The sequence below is a fragment of the Mytilinidion resinicola genome (genome assembly GCF_010093595.1).
Source record: "Mytilinidion resinicola strain CBS 304.34 unplaced genomic scaffold BDZ99scaffold_12, whole genome shotgun sequence".
NCBI classification, from domain to species: Eukaryota; Fungi; Ascomycota; class Dothideomycetes; order Mytilinidiales; family Mytilinidiaceae; genus Mytilinidion; species Mytilinidion resinicola.
In genome coordinates, this window is record NW_022985448.1 from 332,129 (window position 1) to 353,102 (window position 20,974).

The 20,974-nt window shown below is 52.7% G+C and overlaps 10 protein-coding genes and 1 non-coding gene across 11 annotated transcripts; 5 read left to right on the top strand and 6 right to left on the bottom strand.

The window, feature by feature from the left end:
• Positions 1-262: 262 nt before the first annotated feature.
• BDZ99DRAFT_390568 (MFS general substrate transporter) lies at positions 263-1,961 on the bottom strand (the record flags this gene model as incomplete). Its single annotated transcript, XM_033715689.1, has 5 exons — positions 263-676; positions 737-1,122; positions 1,181-1,299; positions 1,348-1,576; positions 1,667-1,961. The coding sequence occupies 5 exons, from the start codon at positions 1,959-1,961 to the stop codon at positions 263-265; spliced, it is 1,443 nt and encodes a 480-aa protein (XP_033575194.1).
• A 633-nt stretch (positions 1,962-2,594) lies between these two features.
• Positions 2,595-3,058, top strand: BDZ99DRAFT_521798 (nucleic acid-binding protein; the record flags this gene model as incomplete). Its single annotated transcript, XM_033725660.1, has 2 exons — positions 2,595-2,905; positions 2,956-3,058. The coding sequence occupies 2 exons, from the start codon at positions 2,595-2,597 to the stop codon at positions 3,056-3,058; spliced, it is 414 nt and encodes a 137-aa protein (XP_033575195.1).
• On the bottom strand, positions 2,999-4,517 carry BDZ99DRAFT_49656 (Lethal(2)neighbour of Tid protein). The gene is made up of 4 exons (XM_033723449.1): positions 4,380-4,517; positions 4,083-4,327; positions 3,753-4,031; positions 2,999-3,705 (listed from the first exon to the last, which is right to left on the bottom strand). The coding sequence occupies exons 1-4, from the start codon at positions 4,498-4,500 to the stop codon at positions 3,088-3,090; spliced, it is 1,263 nt and encodes a 420-aa protein (XP_033575196.1). The 5' UTR covers positions 4,501-4,517; the 3' UTR covers positions 2,999-3,087.
• Positions 4,518-4,565: 48 nt separating this feature from the next.
• BDZ99DRAFT_445497 (chorismate mutase) lies at positions 4,566-6,027 on the bottom strand. The gene is made up of 3 exons (XM_033717932.1): positions 5,876-6,027; positions 5,163-5,814; positions 4,566-5,109 (listed from the first exon to the last, which is right to left on the bottom strand). The coding sequence occupies exons 1-3, from the start codon at positions 5,944-5,946 to the stop codon at positions 5,032-5,034; spliced, it is 801 nt and encodes a 266-aa protein (XP_033575197.1). The 5' UTR covers positions 5,947-6,027; the 3' UTR covers positions 4,566-5,031.
• Positions 6,028-6,142: 115 nt separating this feature from the next.
• On the top strand, positions 6,143-8,674 carry BDZ99DRAFT_419144 (mitochondrial division protein 1). The gene is made up of 3 exons (XM_033716879.1): positions 6,143-6,356; positions 6,413-8,023; positions 8,085-8,674. Exons 1-3 carry the CDS (start codon positions 6,255-6,257, stop codon positions 8,358-8,360), a joined length of 1,989 nt encoding a protein of 662 aa, XP_033575198.1. The 5' UTR covers positions 6,143-6,254; the 3' UTR covers positions 8,361-8,674.
• A 90-nt stretch (positions 8,675-8,764) lies between these two features.
• Positions 8,765-9,408, bottom strand: BDZ99DRAFT_509564 (glutathione-dependent formaldehyde-activating; the record flags this gene model as incomplete). Its single annotated transcript, XM_033724417.1, has 1 exon — positions 8,765-9,408. The coding sequence occupies one exon, from the start codon at positions 9,406-9,408 to the stop codon at positions 8,836-8,838; it is 573 nt and encodes a 190-aa protein (XP_033575199.1). The 3' UTR covers positions 8,765-8,835.
• A 2,724-nt stretch (positions 9,409-12,132) lies between these two features.
• On the bottom strand, positions 12,133-13,584 carry BDZ99DRAFT_49824 (uncharacterized protein). The gene is made up of 2 exons (XM_033723568.1): positions 12,603-13,584; positions 12,133-12,544 (listed from the first exon to the last, which is right to left on the bottom strand). Exons 1-2 carry the CDS (start codon positions 13,216-13,218, stop codon positions 12,303-12,305), a joined length of 858 nt encoding a protein of 285 aa, XP_033575200.1. The 5' UTR covers positions 13,219-13,584; the 3' UTR covers positions 12,133-12,302.
• Positions 13,585-15,068: 1,484 nt separating this feature from the next.
• BDZ99DRAFT_49862 (uncharacterized protein) lies at positions 15,069-15,919 on the top strand. Its single transcript, XM_033723588.1, has one exon. It carries the CDS (start codon positions 15,234-15,236, stop codon positions 15,693-15,695), a length of 462 nt encoding a protein of 153 aa, XP_033575201.1. The 5' UTR covers positions 15,069-15,233; the 3' UTR covers positions 15,696-15,919.
• BDZ99DRAFT_464130 (uncharacterized protein) lies at positions 15,717-17,546 on the top strand. The gene has a single exon (XM_033720237.1). It carries the CDS (start codon positions 16,144-16,146, stop codon positions 17,125-17,127), a length of 984 nt encoding a protein of 327 aa, XP_033575202.1. The 5' UTR covers positions 15,717-16,143; the 3' UTR covers positions 17,128-17,546.
• A 420-nt stretch (positions 17,547-17,966) lies between these two features.
• Positions 17,967-19,806, top strand: BDZ99DRAFT_572130 (uncharacterized protein; the record flags this gene model as incomplete). The annotated part of the gene is made up of 3 exons (XM_033728170.1): positions 17,967-18,065; positions 18,121-18,255; positions 18,307-19,806. The coding sequence occupies 3 exons, from the start codon at positions 17,967-17,969 to the stop codon at positions 19,579-19,581; spliced, it is 1,509 nt and encodes a 502-aa protein (XP_033575203.1). The 3' UTR covers positions 19,582-19,806.
• Positions 19,807-20,161: 355 nt separating this feature from the next.
• Positions 20,162-20,247, bottom strand: BDZ99DRAFT_t55. The gene has a single exon. It is a non-coding gene; the product is annotated as a tRNA-Thr (tRNA).
• Between the last annotated feature and the right edge of the window lie 727 nt (positions 20,248-20,974).

Sequence of the window (20,974 nt, forward strand, 5' to 3'; positions counted from 1 at the left end):
ATCTTGACTTTCATTGCAAAGTGGTGATAAGGTATGCCGCCATTAGTATGCATAACCTACCTCAAATCTATCCATGTAATCATTTCAGATTGCAAAAATGACCGGATAGAAAGAGATAGGTAAGCCGTCGATCGCCACGCGCCAAGAAACACCACAAACGCGTTTTCTCGACCAGACACCCTAAACCCGAGATAGGAGAGGTCGGCATCTTCTAGCGTCATTCCCTGTCCAACTCCCAGGCCACCGTACCGACTATCACCCTCTACTCTGTCCTCTTCCTCACCTTCGGCAACAACATCCAACAAATAATCATAACGACATACAACCCAATACAAATCGGATTAAGCACAAATGTCCCGGCCGCCTGGGACACTAATCCCGTCACCAACGGTGCCACGGCACCTCCAGAGCTGCCCGCGCTACTCATAAATGCAACGCTTGTTGTCTGCAAATCGCGCGGCAACAGTCGCGTAAAGACGGTTTGGCCGCATGGATAGATAGGGCCGATGAGGAGGCCAAGGATGCCGACGGCGACAGCCTCGCCGATGACGTTAGGGACGAGCCAGACGAGGAGTTGGAAGGCGATGGAGCCGAGGGTGAGGGCAACGACGAACGGACGTTCACCGATTTTGGGCGCAGCATGGGTGAGGACGAAGCGGCCGACTGTTATGCCCGCCTAAATTGGTATGGTTAGCTTGTCGAGAACATTCGCATGATTCGGGGGAAGGAGGTGTACCCAGAAACCGGACGTCACGTAACCGACTCGTGCCGGATCGCCGCCGCGGTAGGAGATCAAGAACGAGATGACCCAGCCGGAGACGGAGACTTCGGCGCCTTGGTACGCGAAGATGAAGACTGCCCCCCCAATCGTGACGCGGTTCTTTAGCGCTTGCTTCATGAGCTGCGTCTTGGTGAGCTCGCCGGCCTCGGCGGCAATCTGGCGGCTGGCGGTCTGTTCCAAGGCTGCTAGGAGTCTGGCGGGAGCTTCTTCCTCGTAGTGCCAGAAGGAGAATGCGGCGAAGGCGAGGCAGAGGACGCGGATGCCCAAGACGACAAAATAGAATCGAGACCAGACCGAGCCGTGGGTCACGAGAGTTGTGGCGATGATGGGGGCTATGGTGCCTACAGATATCTGTGAGTAACTCTTCTGCTTCAAATCAATGGAACGCAGAAAACCTACCTCCAATACCATAGCTCCCATGCGCTGCGCCGAGGATCACGCTTGACGGGTGCAGGTTTGCACAGAAGACGTTGTTCAGCGCAAGATTGATGGCCGCCCCGTAGCCTAGGAGAAAGAATCTATCGAATTGTCAGCTTCAATTTTGGACTGGATGGCATAGAACTTACGAAATGACCACCACGGGAAATGGAGGCGTCGTTACTATGATAACGTTTGCGGCAATCAAGAACAACTCAGACAACATCAACGTCTTAGCACGGCCAAGCTTATAGAGGAACCAATTGGCGAAGAAGGCGGCGACAATGAATCCCAGTGCGTTGCCGACGAAAATCATGGAGACGATGGCATAGCCGATGCGGTAATCAGTCTCCATGTACGGAATTAGAGCACCAGGAGCTGTGCTGTTGTTAGTATGATGGTATCAACCTCGTCAAGATAGGTGGTTCGTGGGGAAACCCCATACTCAATTCCACCATAATTACATACCGCTATCGTTCATGCCATTGCCAAAGTACGTCAAACAGCAGCTCAAGACCCTCCACTTATTCATTGGCGGATTCCAAAAGGTCTGCACGAGGGACGCTGCTTCATCACGCTTTGGCGACGGTGGCCTGCTCATCTCCAGCTCGTTAGGCGACTTCGGGGTGATGGGGCTCATTGGGGTCGACGGCTCCCCAGGCTCCCCAAAGGGTGTCTGCGTGCCACTCCTCGGACCATTGTAGCGGTTTCCCCAATTGAAGTCATCTAGCTCCACTGCAGTTGGAGCCGGAATACCATGCATCTGCTTGTGGACGACAGCAGGCGGGGGAGCAGATTGGATGTCAAAGAAGCTGCCGAAGGCGCCTGTCGACATGATGGCAAAATTGGAGAAAAAAAAGCCCAGGGACGTATCACAGAAATTCAAATTTAGATGGTCAAGAAAACGAGATTATATGATAGCACTGAAAGTGAGGTGACACCAGCAGAGTGACGAGAGCTTAGTAATTGATAAAGAAGGACCTCAACCACGGGCGGAAGACGACAGGCAGTGCCGCCAGATATGAGTCTTCTAGCAGCCCCCCAAGTGGCTGCACGTGGGCCAATTCTTACCAAAATGACGCTCGTTGTGCGTTGAAAAGCTGCGCGATGACACCCGCGATAGGGCCTGTGGTTAGATTCTTATACAACCCAGTAGCGTGATTGTCGTGGAAATTTGCCCCGTCCGCTAAACGGAGACAAAGGCCGAACGCGGAGTCCCCTCTTTGGCAATGCTTCCGCGCTCTAATCCATGTGAAGAGTGAATACAGTGGGGTGCGCCCCGTGATTGGCGGGAATTTATGCGGGGACTCGGCAGACTTGCCGGATTGCAGTCTTCTCCACCAAAAAATTGCAGACTCAACACCGTGCCCTTATTGAATATCGAACATCGTGAAAGATGGGCCGCCCAAAGAGGAACCTGCTTGCGACAGCTGAAGAGACCCTGACGCCGCCGGACACGCTGGCAGAGGGCGAGTCCATTGCCCGAATCGTCAAGGCTGCGGGCAACAACTTGTACAATGCAGCGCTTCCAACGAGTCAGGCCATCTTGGTCGAGCTTCCTGCGCGCTTTCGCTCTACCATCTGGATGAAGCGAGGATCATATGTGCTGGTTGACACGACTGCCTTGGCCGACCGGGAGAACAAGTTGGATGGGGAGATCATCAATGTCGTGAGGGACGAGCGGGCATGGAGGAAGCAGAAGTACTGGTAAGTGAACCTCTTTCAGATGCGTCTCAAAATCTAACGTTCAGCTTCAGGCCAGCTGAATTCGCCAAAAAGTCGTCGTACCTCGAAGATAGCGACGAAGATGACTCGACGGTTGGCAAGCTACCACCGGAAAAATTGGACGAAGAAGTTTGAATTGCCTTCAGTATTGCATTTCCGGATCATCACTCGACATGCTCATGCTGAGGCCTTGTGCCACCGTTGGTCATGATATCCTCGAAATCATTCCTCGTACCCCACCACGCCCCCGCAACCGTCACCGCAAGAACTCCCACGACAGTCATTGAGCTCGCTGGAGTGCTTGGGTACACATTCCACGCCCACTCTTGTGCACCCCAGAGAGCATATTGAAGGATCGGGTGCAGGCCAGCACGCCACAGAAGAAACGGGGTGACCCAGGCGATATAGGCATAAAATTGATAGTGGAGGGATCTTGCACACAGCATGCCGATAATGTTTGCGGTGAGAATAGTGGTCATGATGAAACGGGGCGAGACTCTCCTGCCGATGGTGTTCTGGTCGATGGGTTCGTTCCAAATTAGAGACAAAAACTCCTTGAAGGGTCGTTGAGAAGGTTTCGTCCAGCGTGTGATGGCAAATAGTGCTAAAAGACCCGCGTGCGCTGCGAGTAGAGACAAAGCGAATGGTCTTGACAGAAACGTTTCCTCGTCGACGAATTTCCAGTTGACCGTCCATTTGTACATGAACTGCCTCGTGAACTCAAAGGCTCTTGCAAGGTAAGAGGGGGTATGATAGTGCAAGAAAGGGTATCCGTAAGCGACCTACAGAAGTTAGAATGTGCAAAAAGATAGAGTGCGAAGCGACATACAGCGCCCTGGAACATGACAAATGCTTGCGTAACAGCTGGGGTTGTGCCCAGAGCCTGTAGAAGAACGATACCGATAGCTGGAAGAGGTAGTAGAACGGTCATCTTCACACCCAAAGCTGTGGTATAGAGGAGCGACCCAGCATACCACCACCGCCTTTGGTAGGCAAAGATGGCAAGAAAAAGACCAAGAACTGCGAAGCAATCGTTGAAGCATCGTAAAATGAAAATACTATGCAGTCTCTTTGACAGTATCAGCAGCGGGAAGATATATGGAGGCGCCTACATCTTGTCAGCTCCATCTTGAACTTTAGGAACATCAAAGTTACAAACCTTAGCCATCCGGTAGCATGCCATAACCACAGCCAAAGTAACTAGATACACCAATCCGAAGATGATCTGTGCTAGTTGGATGTCGGTCCCGTGATTGGTGAGTGCATAGAGCGCGCGGTAAATGTAAACATGAACAGCGGGATAGACCAGCGGACCTGTCGATCCTTCAATTTTTCTGTAGTCGCGCTCGCCTTTCAAATAGAGCTCGATATGCTGCATATATGTAGTCCAATCAATTTCGGTATCTGCAGGTTCATTAGTTGCACAGTTCTACGCATTTGGTGATGGGTTACGAACATGGAATCTTCCATATAATTAGACCGCAAAGGACAGCATCTACCACCAGGAGAAGAGGAGATAGCCATCGTGCGTGTTTTGGATTACTGGCGAGATCGAGGGCCTGGTTTATTATGTTCATCTTGGAACTTTACTGATGGATGGAATTAATGATGTTGATGGGGAAAGGGCATCAGGGATCTTTATAGGGGAAGGGACGGATCGGGTAATCTCTAAACGCCGGTTTCACCGCTACGCAGGAGAGTTTCAGGGTTTCCAAGACGACATTTGTTTGAAATCGACGTCTGTAACAGAAGACATCTATGAGTTTCAGGTGCATCCTACGGGGGCGTCTACGGACTAGTCGTGCACTTTGGAAGCCCATTTCCCGAACCGCAAAACAGCTATATAGTGCACTTGATCTATGTAAACTCTGGAATTTCGTTTTCACGTCTGATTGCCGAAAACTCCTAGAATGCTCTCCTCATTTGGAAATGCGCAGCTTGTTGCGACCCAAGATGATTGACAAGAGATATTGTCAGGCCTAAGCTTTGCCTCCAAGATTGCGATTGAAATGCACGGTCAATCGCCAAAGAGAGGTGCAGACACCGGGGGACTCCTTTTGCTCGTGTTTCTTGCCTTTATGAGTGTCGTGAGAATCGTGAAGCTGCCGTTACTCCCATTCCGTGCCTTTCAGCCGTTGCATGAGATATTCGACTTCAACCTCTTTCGTCAAGGGTATAACCCAATCCTAGATTCATGTTTAGTCTTTGTTTACTTCTTACTCGAAGAAGTGCCCATTACCTTGTACATTGCTACCACAGCGTCTACGTTGATTTTGACCGTGTTGTCTACACCTCCGTCCGGATTTGTACCGTACGTCTTCGCCTTCAAACGCAACCTCTCCAACACCTTCTTCTCCACCTTCGCATCTGTGATAGCCTCATCAATACCCTGCCTATCCTCTTCCCTTATAAGCTTCACAAATCGCTCCGTCTCCTTCTTGAACTTTGCTTCTGCTACGAACTTCCCGAAGTGGATGCGACGGGAGAGAGCTTGTAGACATGTAACATCGCAAGTAGCTGCAGAGCCGTAGTTCTCCTGGGCCTCTCCTCTTTCCGCTCTATCCAATTGCACACAGGCCGCAGGGAGAATGTGTTCGATATAGCTCTCCTTTAGCTTCTTGTTCGCGTTGACGGTATTCGTGTGGAGGATTTTTGGGTAGTTCAAAGGCTTCAAAATGGGAGTCTGGAGGGCATCTGGGAAGAACGGGTATTCATCTGGCGACTGATAACGGCGGACGAGAGACTGCAAGCGTTCCTGCTCGCGGAGCATCCAGTCGAAGAGGCTCAAGTCGCTGTCTGGAATATGAACGCCGCCAGGTTTGTAGATAGTTCCATTAAGAGGGAATTGGACTCGCTCGATGAAGTGGAAAACGACTGTGTCTTCAAGTCGACTACCCACAGTCAGCTTGTCTTGGACCCTAGAGATTGCATAGAGGGGAATACATAACATACATGAGTTGGAAGCGGATATTAGCTAGGTCTAGAGCTTTGGAGGCATCGGAGAGGTCTATAGCCGAGTCCATACTGTCTCCCTACGACGTGAAAAGGTTCAATTGATATCGTGAACTACCTTTGTACGCTGTTGACTCTTGTATAGATTCGCAATCAGCAGGCATGTCAAGCCGACCTCGGGCAGGGAATGGGAGAATGACGCACCAGCCACAACCGACTTCATGCATCAACACCCAGGAACATTTCCACTGCGCGTGCCAGACTTCATCCCCACCGCCCTCCGCCACCCACGGCCTACCGCCCTCGTTACCGCGAGAAGATGGCCTTCATTCACTTCTAGAGCTTCACACATTCCACGCAGCCCTCTAGCACCCTGCTCATGGCGACCGACCGCGGTGTCTCGCCGGCTCGAGGGAGGTCGATCAGCCCCCGGCCCATGAGCCCCATCGACGACGATTCCAGCATCATCGACGGACTTCCTGTTAGTCCGCAGTCCTACCAGGCTCAATCGCGGTGCCCATTAGCTAAATTTTGTAGACCCGCCAGCTCGAAGCTTTTGGACGAAAAGTCACCGCCACCGCCGGCCACTTGATAGGAGCACCATTAGGAGAGGGAGGCGTGAGCCAGCACTACCAGACCGCACTCGGCGACCTCCACCGCGAACTACGACGGCCCATGCTGCAACGCTCAGTGTTCTCGTTCGCGCAGACTACACCTCGGGACATGGTGCGGCAGAGGATATCCGTGCCAGAGATACAGCATCGTGCGCTCACGTTCCTCCCTGACGATCTTCTTGCCAATATCCCAGAGGACAACAATGTATACTCGCTTTTTGAAGGCTTCCAGGCTTCGATGCCGGAAGACGAGCAACAACGGAGAAGGCATGGGGGTCGTGGTTTACGGGGGCAGAAGTTATTAGGGGAGGCCGAAGACGATACGAACTTGCCTCCGTCGCTTGAGAAGCTGATCAACGAGAGAAACAGTATGAACCACCGGCTGGAGATGATGGGCGTGCGAAAACACATGTGTGCGGCTGAGATTCACGAAATCGACAACAAAATCGCCAATCTGAACACCATGCGCAAGATGGTTCTAGACCGGTTAGGTAGCTTGGAGATGGAGGAAGCCGATCTGGAGCATGATCTTCTGGATGTGGACAATAAGCTGGAAGATCTGCAAGAAGAGCTAGAAGACGCCGCTGCTCTGGCAAAGGCACCTAGCATGGCTTCAAGTCCAGACACAGCATCTGGAGAATTCATGTCCGAGTCGATATACGAAAAACTACCTACATCGCCGAAGAGTAAGCGGCGGCGTGTGACGAAGAGAGTGACTATGCCGATATTACACGAACATTTGGAACCTGGATCGAAAATCAGAGAGCTACCTGCTCACAACGATGTTATCACCGCGCTGGATTTTGATGTGCCATGGGGGACATTAGTGACATCCGCACTGGATGACACCGTAAGGGTCTGGGATCTCAGTGCGGGAAGATGCATAGGGCTTTTGGAAGGTCACCTCTCGTCGGTGCGATGCTTGCAGGTGGAAGACAACATTGTAGCAACAGGCTCCATGGACGCTTCCATTCGTCTTTGGGATCTCAGCAAGGCAGAATACGCACCGCAAGATAACCGGATAAACAAAGAGGGCGAAGAGGAAGACGACGGCTTGACATTTGAAAACTCAGAAGATGCGCCACCCCCTCCTCCCCCAACTATAATGCAGGATTGTCCTCTGTTCTCTCTGGAAGCTCACATGGACGAAGTCACTGCCCTCAACTTCCGTGGAGACACCCTGGTATCAGGATCAGCAGACAAGACGCTCCGGCAATGGGATCTGGTCAAGGGACGTTGCGTCCAGACTCTCGATGTCCTCTGGGCCGCGGCACAAGCTTCGGCGGCCTTGAATGCAAACAGCAGTCAATGGCGCCAAACAGGTCGTCTTCCAGACGCAGAAGCAGACTTTGTCGGAGCCCTGCAAGTCTTCGACGCAGCACTAGCATGCGGAACCGCGGACGGCATGGTCAGACTCTGGGATCTACGAAGCGGACAGGTTCATCGCAGTCTTGTAGGCCATACTGGACCAGTCACTTGCCTGCAATTCGACGATGTGCACCTTGTCACCGGAAGTTTGGACAGAAGTATTCGCGTAAGTGCTTGAAATCACATTGTAACTTTTATAAAGACAATTGGAGCTAACAAAAGCCCAGATTTGGGACCTCCGCACCGGCTCCATCTACGACGCCTATGCCTACGACCGACCTGTCACAAGCATGATGTTCGACGAGCGCCGCATCGTCTCCGCCGCCGGCGAGGACGTCGTTAAAGTTTACGACAAAACCGACGGGCGGCACTGGAACTGCGGGCCAGGCGTTGGCGCCGATGAGGACGCGGGCGTGCTTTCGACGATTGAGATGGTGCGTATCAAGGACGGGTACATGGTTGAAGGGCGGAAGAATGGCATGATCGGGGTTTGGTCGTGTTGAGCAAGGGGTAAGGGTGTGTATATACGTCTTGTTCCTCGAGGAGCTAGGGCTGGGAGGTGTAAAATAGAGCATTGTTCGCGGCTAGACTTGGATGGCGTGGGGAAGCGGGATGTAGTATTAGCAGGCTTGAGGATGGCAATACAATGCCTCGTCATAGAAATCCGTACACTCGTTTACCGCTGCGTGAGGAGCTTCATGGTATTTTCAGCAGTCCAAATAAGAGCGAAGTTCGGCATTTTGGACCACTGGTAAACTCGCGAGGCCACCCCAGACAGCGGCAACAGGGAGTACGCAGATTGGAAGTGTATCCGCTGCTCCCGGTTTCTATTAGTAGGTTGAAGGCCCACAGACAGTGTCAGGCCTCTACAATGTGCTCCTACCTTCCTCTTCCATCTAGGGGTGGCTCAAATGACTATTCATCTCCCTCGCCCCAAAGCCAACGCCTCGAACCCATGAAACGGCTCCTGAATTACTCTCACCCTCCCAAAGCATCCATCTTCTTCCCCCCCGTCTCCTCCCTCCACTTCGCCACCTCCGGCTTCAGCACCTCCAACCTCTCCAAGCTCTCCCTCCGCCACACCTTCTCCACGTCGTAGTACCCCACAAACGCCCTCTCCTTGCTCAAATCCACCCACGGCTGCTTACTCTCGGTGAAAATATGCGCATCGGGCCGCAGCGCGTCCGGCGCGTCCAGCGTGCCGACCCGCACGATGCGCGTCAGCGGGCCGTGGAACGCGTAGTTGCTCCACACGACGACGCCGCAGTCTGGGCAGCGCGCGAGCGTCTGCCCGGCGCCGCTGACGGACGGGATGGTGGAGAGGACGGGCTCGGCGGCCCCCGTGTGGCGCACGTGCTGCGCCTCGAGGATGGCGTTGAGGGCGAAGGAGGCGCCGGTTTCGCGCTGGCACCAGCGGCAGTGGCAGCAGTTTACGGCGAGGGGCGCGGCGAGGATGGTGTAGCGGATTTTGCGGCAGACGCAGCCGCCGGAGAGGGGGAAGAGGGAGGGGGTGGTGAAGTAGTGTGAGGTTTGGGGAGTTGGGGAAGCCATGGGTGTTTGAGCTATGGGCGGTTTTGAGAGATGTTGACTGAGTTAGAGGAAGCTGGGAGGTCTTCGAGAATATTGTTCAATGAGTACAATTGACTTTATATAAAATATTGATAGGGAGGGCGCACGTGATTTGCGCTAGGGATTACGACATCTGATATGAAGGACTGGTGAGATGATAGCAGATATATTCAAGACAATGGCGTTGATATTATATTTCTACGCAAAAAAGGTGGGGACTAGCATAACTGGAAGGTTTTAACATTTGGGCACAAGAAATTCTAGTTGAAATTGAGAAGACGTCCCCCACCAAGCATCGAGTTTGACTTTGAAAAGAGTGAATGTTGGTTGAAATTTCGTATGTCCTTACCTGATAGAAGCGCTTCTAGCCTCCATTTCGACTTTCAATTCTAATGAGCATAATTCCGATGTTGTGTTGTTCTCCCTTCTTCGACCAACCAGTCTCATTTAGAGTAGAACTTGAGGGAAAAGTCGTGGTCCAATTGGAGTATGAACTAAGGCACTGAAATGGAATCCACGAGAAGGACTATCTTTAAAGAGACACGATGGAGGGATATGGTAGACTCTCTTTGCCGTCAACGATTGATGGGCACACTTAATTATACGTATGAACGGAGAGGCCATGTACTTGTTCCGGTGGACTGAAAACCATTTGATTTTAGCAATATTATGAATCACAAAACACTTAGGGATGAAGTTCCGATTCTATCGACGTGATGCTCAAGCTCCGTTAAACACAAAGTGGCAGTCCAACACCGTCTGAGTTGGCCCGGAGAGATATCAGCATTCTCGTAATTGTCGTTTTACAGTTTCTTTTAATGTACCCGATGACCTCAAGTGGTGCTAGGCAAGTACACATCTCGGAAACCTAGAGAGAGTGTGTTGCTAAAGTATAGGAAATCGTAGGACAAAATCACAGATTCGTAGACTACTATTTCTTATTCAAGAATGCCTGATGATGGAGACATTTCATGGTAACAAAGCTGTAGAATATCGAAGATCTTAAGCTGGCTTCGAGTCTATCGTAGTTGACTAATGGCGAATGAAGTGCTTCTAATGAACAATGATTGTTAGAAGTCGGATTGTGGTGTAGGTTGATCGATGCAAAGACCTCGAGGCTTCGATGAGATGAATTGCAGTTATCCGTCACGTGACCTGTTTGTGTCAATATGATTAGTAGATGTTCATTTCGAAAGTACAGTACATATAATGTTCTTCAGCTTGAACGTCGTTTTCGAATCACTGTGGTGTACTGCTTTTCGTTACTTTCTATCTTCTCAATAGCTTACCCGAGGTCAACTCCAACTCCTTTCTCCAACCCACCTCTCTCTCCATCTCACCGATCCCAAATTCTCCCTCGGCCAAAATGCTAATATCAAACGAGCCCCCCTATCCCTGCGAGCGCTTACTCCCCTGCTCCCTACCTCCTCCACACACGAAAACCCTCGCTCATCTTTCCCTCACACCTCCCCTTCGCTAACCCTCGCACAAATCTCATCACACCGCACCGTCCCGCCGCCCCAAAGCGGCAAAGGCGCTGTGCGTTAGCCAGATCTGGCTGACAGGGAAAAGCGAGAGCGCGCCTTGTCGGGCTGGCATCTCTCTCTCACGCGCCACTGCAAAAAAGGCACATGCGTTGGCATGATTAATTAACTGAGGGCATTTCTCATTGGATGGAAATTGCCCAAGCGAAAGAGAGAGGGAGGTAGATTTGACCTGCCTTACAGCATCTGACGCAGCGAATGCTGGGAGAACGGTGTACAGCAGTGACCGCTGGCGTGGCATGCGATGCGACGAGGTACAGAGACGGTCACTTGCTGGAGTGCTCGTGAGGGGCGTTGCATCGTAACGGGTACCGACATCTTGAACTACCTCTCCAGTTTGTGCTACTGGGCGGAGGTCCCAGGAGCTGCGTACTCCTCCTTTTCGTCTCACTGGACGCTAGAGCATCGATATTGCGAGGGGAAGCAGAATGCGAAGACTCATCTAGACTCCGTAAATGTACTCCAACTCGAGCCTCACTCACTCTGGTCCTTGTACTGTGCCTCAAACCCCCCACTAACCCGAGCGCCGTCGGCGACACACGTCGATAACCGCGTTACACACATCACTCACTTGATCGCCTGCGGCCACGCCCACGCTGCGCCGTCCACGTAAGGCCAGCCAGCCTGCTTGCTTACAGCCGCCATCCACCCGCGCGGCCCGCGGCCGTTAGTTGGGATCTGCGTCTGCCATCCAGGAAGCTCCATGCTGCCGCAGTGCCACAAAGCTTGCATCGCGGGAGGGCTCTGGCGGGGAAGGCATGAAAGTGGACGGGATTGCGTGCGCAAAAAGAAGGCGGTCGCGTAGAGATCTGAGAGGATTTAGAAGGTTTCAGGGCGCTGGATGAGGTGGTGTGGTCCGCGTCGTGTGCGAGTGTGTGCGAGTGTGTGGAAGAAAAGAGGGGAGAAGCGCAGGGATCGGGAGCAAGGATTGTGCGACTGCCATGCGAGGAATCACAGACCGAGGGTGTGACGCTTGGGCTATTTTTGGGCATGCAGAAATTGCTGTGAGGAGCGGGAGTGATTGGTGGGATGGTGGAAGGTTGCGATGGGAGATGTGAGCATTTACCGGTAGTTCAGGCTGCATGTGGGAGGAGCTGGTTCGGATGTCGCTGGATTAATCTCTGTTCTACTGACGCCGCTTTAGCCATTCTGCATGTTGCCGAAGCGCCCGGTGTATATTATCGTCACCGATGTCAAAAGGTCGCCGACGTCAGGGGTGGTAAATATGGTTTACATAGTACAAGGCTCTAGGCATTGAACCTAGGGTCGAATCTACTCTCTTCTCCTGGATTGAGCTCTGATACCTAGTCATGCGGTTCTTCGTGCAGAACTCTACGGCCATAGCTCCTCTATCGTCCATTGGCCATCAGCACCGTAGGTGTATTTGTGTCTGCGAGCCTTATTGGGATTGCTTATGTCTGTTTGTTCGACGATGTCGGGGACGATGATGACCACCCGGAAATTCTTCCGAGCGGCCTCATCGTGAAGATCTCTCACTTTAGAGCCTAGTTCGAGGTTGTCCTTGTCGTAAGGCTTGCTGACCGGTTGGCCAGGAGGAGGTGCCTTGAATGAACCTATCCGTAGACACAATGTCAGAAAAAACCCAAATTGGGGCACATGAAGTCAACGAACCTCTCATCCCGGGCGACATATTCCCAAAATTCCCCTCGAGCTCCCTCGCCCAACTCCACTCCTGCTCCTTACTCTCATCCACGACCCTCATCCTCTTCCCGACCTCACTCTTCAGGGTTCGGACACCACTCCTTCCCTCCCCATTCCCTTCCTCCCCATTCCCTTCCTCCACATCCGGTCCCACCACGAACGCTCGCCCCTTCAGTCTCCACTGTGTTCCCGTCTCCTCTGTCCACCACACCGCCTCCACCGGGCCTCCCCCTCCGCTCCCTTGTATCTGTGCCTCGCTGTCGGCATGTCCTGCACTGCTCATGAACACATCTTTCACCTTCTCCATCCGCACATCTGTCGTGAAAGAGGGGCAATCGCTCTCATAAACTCGTGGGTTTCGCTCCGCCTCATTATCTTTGTTTTCCGGTAGTTCGGCCCAGAAGCCTCGGAAAATGCAGTAGCGGGCGCGGGGGAGGTAGGGTGTTGGTGAGTTGGAGTTTGGCGGGGCCGGTGTCACAGTGCTGAGGACGAATTGGGGGGGCTTCATCTCGGAGATGTGCTTGTGGAAGAGGGACTTCCATGGTGCGGGTGGGAGAGCAGTCGAGGCGGGTGTCGTGGTGGACATGATGCGGAGGAGGTGGGTGAGGCGGGTTGCTGTTGGGAAAGCTATGGTTGCTGTTGTGATTCTGCTGCGGTATAAATTACCTTTTTGCGTAGAATCTGTAAACTTGTGGGGGCACAGGATGGGTGCACACGATATGGAGAGGTTGTGAATTGTGTTGTATTGTATGAGCTGAGGAGGAATATATATAGATGTGTTGGACGCCAAGTCCTGTGCTGATTGGAGCCTTCTCGGCTTACAGAATCTAATTGACCTCAGAATAGAGGGGACAGGAGGTGAAGGTATTGAAGGGTGAGCTAGTTGTGGTCAGTGGTTTAAATGGTGACGGCATAGATCGAGCCGTTGCAACTTTTTGGTGGAGTTCATATGCCAAGGAGGAAAATCGAGTGGTCATTGGCGTCCAAAACTCATCCAGATTCGTAGAACTACAGTGCAAAAATGTCTCCTAACCCTGGTAACATCTCACAGAGGGATTTAGATTCCGCAACAGGGAAGCGAGTTATGGTGTTGTTGTTGCTGAGGTAAACTCTCAGTAGTGCCTCGATTTTACCTACATCTGTATACGTCAACACCTTCATAGAACTTCCAGTCACGTGCGACCTCGTCACGTTGAACAGCGAATGAAATCGCAATTGATATTCTACATGCCCCCCAGTTGGTGGTAGTAGAGGGTACATAGACTCACGGTGAGGCACTTCATACTGTAGCCCAAAGAGGGGGATGATCGTGATGTCAAACCTACGCTAGAATGATGGTCACTGCTACGCGAGGTCTTGATCTACGAGTTTAAGCTCAATATAGGCACTAGTAGCAGGAGTGCATACAGCAAGATATCCCGTCGCGTTCGGTATCGTGTTAGGAGAGATGAGGTCAAAGCATGAGATCGTCGCACTTGACATATGCTTGGCAACGCTTACGCCTCACTTCACCAGCATTGACCAGCCCTTCTGACATCGACCTCGGGAGTACTCGAGATCGCGAGATGGAGCACGACACCAGGTCTTGAGACGGCTGACGGCGTCGGACCGTGTTCTCAACCTTCGCACGTTTGAAGTGAGAGAGATACTCGAGGGATGCCGAGTCCCGCAATGGGCCAAACGCTGAAGGAACCATGTCCATGCTCTCTCTTACTTGAAGCGCTATTGACTTGCGCATCCGCATCCTCCACTCGGCGCGAGCCCGCAGCAGGTATCACGAACCGCTTGAAGCAGCAACAGGGGCGATCTCAGCAGAGAGTGGTTGATGCAGCGTTGCGACCTAGTCTGCCAGTTCGGCGACCTCCTGCGGCACTGGGCGCATGCGTCCTTGTTGACGTGTACTCGGGGCCCTTGACACAGAGGGTCAGGTGAGTGTACATGATGCTCTGACAGCGAGTCGTTCCGGCCCGGCGCAAGGGACAATGACTGGCAGCACCGGTGAGGTCGAATGAAGGCCCGTGAGGGTCGAATGAAGGAGTCGAACTCTCTGCGGCACAGTGAAGCAATATTCTACTGTGCGGACAGCGGGGCGCTCACCGCACAATGAAAGTCATCTCCCCCGCCAGAGAACTGACGCCGACCTGGCACTTCGACAGGGCTTCGCGATAGTGTGATTCGTCTCATCTGCCAGATATCGAGCATTCGCGCGCTGATTGGTGCATCGTCGGGCGGCTTTCTCTTCCACCCGCAGCGAAATCTGCGAAGCTGCTGGATGGCCACACCCGACAGGTCCGCACCAAGGTCCGACGGCCCCGGCGATCTTGAAGCTGGAGGGAGAGGCGTCCGGGGCGTTGCGCTGCAGCTCGACTAAATGTGTAGCCCCCACAAAGGTGTGCCGCGTCCACCGCCAGACGAGGCACTCTGGGCAGCCCTTCAGCCTCTGCAGCCGTGGTGTTGCATCATGAGATGGTCTGACGGCTCTTGATGACGGCGGCGAGATTGGTAGGGCGCGCTGGTGCTAGAAACTTGGCCGCGACGGGCAGTTGAGGCGATGTGCAGGCAGCGGAAGCAAGTAGCCTGGAGGTCGCAGCGAGATGGACAATGTTTCATCAAATCCCGGCCCGTCCACGTGCATCATTGCAATTATCGTTCGTATGCTGTCTTCCCTTCATGCCCAGCCGCCAGTGCGCGCACAGAGGCCTGCCTGCATCCGGCGCGCAGACGCTGAGGGCATCTTTGTCCTCGGTCAAAGGGCCTGAGGGTGCCTCATGGCCCAGCAGCATGCCTCTCTATGTTATGCGAAGCCGGACAAGGGCAGCTTCTGTCTGCCACGGCGAGAAGCGTAATGTCGCTCTATGCGCTGAGCGAGGGCGAGGGAACGGGCGCGGTTGGCTGGTGAGAGAGGTGCATGGGTGGGTTGATTTGAGTTTCGAGGTGCATGGCCATGGAGATGAGCGAAAGCCTTGCGACGGGAGCTATCGCGACAGCGTGCTCGGGCGGCCGCTGAGGGGCGCGGGCCGTTCTTCGTGCTCTTTTCGCTCTGCTTGCGCTGCTTTTGCATGACGGATCAAGCCTTGTCCCAGCAAACTGTGGACATGGGCACCGCTGGCCCTCCGCCGTAGCCTCTGCCGCTTCCAACCACATATTCATCTCCCTGCCCGCTGCCTCCAGCTGCGTTTCCCTCAACACTCGCCTTCTCCTACCACCGCCGCGCACCCCGAGTGAGTGTGCTGGAGCCTCGTGTAATAATCCCGCATGCCGACACTGCCCAGCCGCTGTTAATCTCGACTCGCACAACCTGCCGCACCCCTGCAACCCCGAGTCATTACAACCACCATAATCGCTATCGTACTGCCAGCCTGCCCTCTGTTGCTGCCTCCTCCTGGGCACTCCCTCCCCACTCGAACCGCACGAACCGACCGATCGCAATTGACGACTGCGAATACCTCTCCTTCGAAGCCGACGCTCCGCCGTCCCCTCAGTTGATCGCTGATCGCCCGGATTCAACCCTATGCCTGAACTCCTCTCCACCTCCGCGACACGCATCATGGCCAACACCCAGGAGCCTTTCTCCTTTCTCCACGAGAACATACCGGCATGGTTCAAGAACGTCGCCGAGATAGAGGCTAAGGTCGCTGGCCTCCAGTCAGAGATCACAAGAGTGCCGGTTGCTGCGATACCGAAGAAGAAGACAGCCTCCACAGAATCAATACCAGTCAACGACGAGAATGCTATTGGGACGATTCAGGAAGAAGACGGCACATCCGGCGTGGCCCGGCCAACACAGATGCAGCTGATGAAGAGGAAGAGGAAGCCAGGATCCGTTCTTTCCGGGCACGCGTCAGGCCCAATAAAATACCGGTCGCGCACCATGATCATCGTATGGTACGATAGCGAAGTACAGAAAGCGTTTGAGGCACTTGTAAGGTGTATCGGCACTGGCCGGAACCTGCTCCGGAAAGGAAAGATGGCAGCAAAGATGGAGGCATTGGCTGACATGGCGAGCGCATTCGATGACGATGGCGATGATGATGACTCAACGGCGAAGGTCGGATACAAGCCTCGCGTTTCCGGCATGCCGAACTTCCGGTCAACACGCAGGATGGGAGGCTCGGGTGGGGCTGCGGGTGGAGACTCCGGTGCGAAGTTCGATGCTGCTGACAAGGAATTGGAGAAGGCTCAGAGTTTGTGTGAGCGTGGTGCTCATCAGTTCCTTCGCGATGGCGACTGTCGGACGGAACTCAACGCTGTCCGGCAACACTTTGCGGAGGTCCAAAATCTCAGCGAGCAGTACATGTCATCGCAAAGCAAGATGGATACAGTGACTGTCGATGAAGTCAAAGTGGAGGTACCGAAGCAGTTGAAGCCGAAGCCAGTACAAGTTCCGACGATCACCGATCGAGTTCCAATGGCATCCAAGGCCATCGAGGTAGACGATGACGATGATGGAGAAGACTGGGTGTTGACGCCCGTCCGCCGCACAGCACGCGGATAAAGCAATATGTTGCCGATTGCCTAACACTGTTTGAGGTATCTTCGCGAGCTTAGCAGCCAGTCAACCATCTGCCTTGCTTGCTTCCTGCGATTTAGCGAGTCGGACTTGTGATTTTATGGAGTTATACTGGCGTTTCATTATGGGCATCTCCGGAATGGGTGGGGAAACTCGGATGCCCTCACGCTCGACACGAAATTCTGCATCGATCTCCCGGTTTAGCGTTTCCTGCATGTTCGTTTTCTCTGCATTTTCAAGGGGTCCCACGATTTTAGGTGGGTGTAGCGACGGGAGTGAAATTTACAATGCCCTCTGTTTCTTTAGGGGCGGTCGTGCCCTTTTCACCTTCGCTCGATATCACTTTGTTTTCCAGAAAAGATTGTAATCACACTCGCTACCTAGTTTGAATGTCAACCTTCGTATCACCTTTTAAGAAAAGTCTTCACCGCTGGATAAGATGACATCTGTGCTTGTCCCAACTCAAAAATACGACGACTAGCCCGTACAGGCTTCAGTGGGAAGCTCAGAGATGAACTTGTAGGCCTTACTATTGGTGCTGATGCGCGCCCCATGGCAGTCGATGGAGTGTTGAAAGTAGCCGCGGAAGCTGGCGCAACTAGCTGGTCCTCATTACAAGCGAGAAAGACGTGAGGTGTTGGAGTAGTGAAGGCGGAACGGGTAAGGGTGAGGAGTTGAGGTTGAAATTGAGTAGCGGACATTTCCGAGGCAAGAAGGAACCACCTCGTGGCAGCGCTGCACCTCCTTAAGCCGACAGTAGGCAAGACGCGCCAATTGAACCTCCCCCAACTCTTTTGCCACCTTGAACGCGTCTGAGAGACACGATGCCGCCCGCTCTCAGCGACTACGATTCTGACGAGGCGTCGGATGGATTGAGCGATGAGAAGGGCTACGAGGTAGTAGCGGATGTGTCATATCAGACAGTTCGTCATCTTCTTCGAACTCTACCCACCTTCTGCTTGCTGACAAGGGGTGCAGAAAGAGGATTGCTTTCGAGAGGATGACGACGAAGATTCCAGTGAAGCCGAGTCCGAGATAGCCTCAGTAGCTCCTACCGCCACTCCAATTCGGACTATCGAGCAGAAAGAGGACATAGAGGAGGAGCATCGACCGGTTCGTGACCCTGTTCGAAGCCCATCTGCTGCCTACTGATGAAACAAACAGCATCAAGATCTCACCCGAGACCGCACCGGCAAAGTCAGTGATGCCGAGTCTTCAGTGCTATCCGCGACGCCGGATCGTACCCCCCCTTCAGCTCAACGGAGTGTGGAAGATGACGATGATGGCGAGGAGGTACGCGATATCATCGAAGCTTCAAAGGTTATACACACTATGCAAATGCATCAGGAGGACTCCTCATCCCCAATGCCTCAGCCGTCTAAATTCAATGGAAAGAAGAACACAGGAATGCTCGCTGGACTCGACTACCACAACATCATCTACATTTCGGATGATGACAATGCCTCTACCGACTACATTACGCCCCCAACGTCTTCCTACCATACTACTAGGCAGGCAGTTCGTGGAGAGCAAAAGGTCGATCTTCAGTACGACGCTGGTTACCATCCTCTGGATGACTACCTCCGACCCATGCAAGCCGCCAGAGTGAGGTCCAAATATGAAGCAGATGTCAAGCATGAAGACGTGGACTCGGGTTCGGAATCAGATTCAGACCAGGACAGCTTGAAGTTGGAATCGGGGTCGGAGAGCGAAGAGGAGGACACGGTCAAGAGCAAAGGAACGAAGAAGTTGCAGGGAAAAGGTATCAAGGTGGAGCGTTCGCCGACAAGACGTTCTGCTCGTGCCACTCAACAATCTCGTGTTGTCTACAACGTCAACGTCCATCCCCAAGACAAGGAACTTAGGGAGCTTGGGATCGTCACAGGCCGCAAGCGACGACTAGATGAGACTTCGGATGACGAGGAGGAAGAACACTCGTATCAACACAAGTCGAAGCAAGTTCGGATATCTTCGAAAACTGTGGAGCGGCGTCCCATCAGATCTCGACCGCAAAAACGCAAGGCACGTGCCCAGTCCATCACCTCATATGATGCTTCCAACACCGCTGAGTATCCTGCACCTCATTATTATGCCGAGGGCCTTGATGTCTTTGACATGCCCCCCGGCGAGCGGTACTTTCCACACAAGAATGATGCACTGTTCGACGGACTGCTAACTCCGCATGGAGTCTTCAGGATTCACGAGGAGTCCCACGAAGTACAACAAGCCGCCCAAGCAAGTGCGAGTCCCCCTAGGACCTTCATCGATTACGAAAAGGAGAACATCGATCAAGAGCACGTTGATACGGTGGTGAATCTAGTTTCTGGTGTGACCATTCAACCAGCGGACGTGATGACTGGCATTGACAGAGATGTCGAAGATCAATTGCTAAGAATTGCTGGGGTTAGCACGCAAGACTTTGAGAACATGGAACTATGAAGAGACTGGGGGACTAATATGGGCGACTCAGCGCGCTTTCGCAGCTGGACACTTCATCTGCTTCCGCAACACTCAGAGTCGAGTTTCAGGCTTTGGGAAGCACTCTATCTTTGATCGTGTCAAAGGACGGCGATCACGATATCGATTTATACTCGACTCTAACCAGCACAGTAGTTAGTAGCAAATACTGAGGTAGCTCCATCTGATATCAAAAGTGTTTCAAGGATTCAATCTGTGGCCGTGAATATGAATTTTGAAGGTCGGAGCAGTCTATCCCGGGCTGTATAATTGGCAGGGTGGTTTGTATGGGGCTACAACAGTTGCCTTTACTTGCCGATTGATACTCATTGACTTGTTGAGCTGTGCGAGTGTTAGCTCTGCAATTCATTCTGAAGCGTCAAAGAATGTGAATACAACAACCGTCTCCCGGACTCTCCACATCCAGCCTCGAAAGGCTCTCTACCAACCTTATCCACTGCCTTATTCATTTCAGGCAAAAAAGAGCCTGTACGTCTTGATGAACAGAAGCCTACGATTCTCCATTGTGGAGAGAGAATGCATGCGAAAATGCAAAAATATATGCTTCCACACGGATTTGAACCGTGGACCTCGGCATGGCAGTAATGGGATACTAGTGCCGCGCTCTACCAACTGAGCTATAGAAGCGTTGATTGTTTGATGAGTGACGGCTCGAAGTAATGTATATATGACCAAATAATCATAGGATGGCTGCCGAGAAGTCAGAATCGGTGAATTGGAACTGTGCGAGGAGGAAAATTGGCCCGGGTGAGGGGTGTAATAAGCGAGGTGGCTGGTATCCTTGCTGGTATTGGTATTGGTCCGCTCGTTCGATTGACTGCTTTGAAAGACACCGATGGGCTGGAATTAAGGATTGAAACGCTGGATATTTGGTCTCACTAGGCTTCTCAAGCCTTGTTTCAGGGGTTCGAAGGACTCGAATTGCTCCTATGGTGAATGATTTGAGGGTTGAGGGAGAATTGAGGTTTGGAGGTCGTGATAGGCTGAGGAGACCCACTCGGGATTTCTTCAACGCTCAGGCTTCGAAACGACCTCCATTTCTCGTCTTTCCACAGGTATGCCCTCAGCTCATACAATTGATGTCCTCACATTCGAGGACAGGCATAGAATGTGGTCTCTCATACGCATTGAATAGTTCGACTACTTTTCGAACGAGTTACTTAGTACTCTCATCATCGTGCGTATAGATATCTGCAATTTGCAACGTCTAGGACGAGTAGAAGCCATATATACAGCCTTCAAACTCGCGAATCATATTGGACGACATACTCTGCAGATATCAACACAAGCTATCAACGAAGTCAGATATGTTTAAGGCTTGCAGTTCTCATCATGCATCACGACTGCCTTCCAG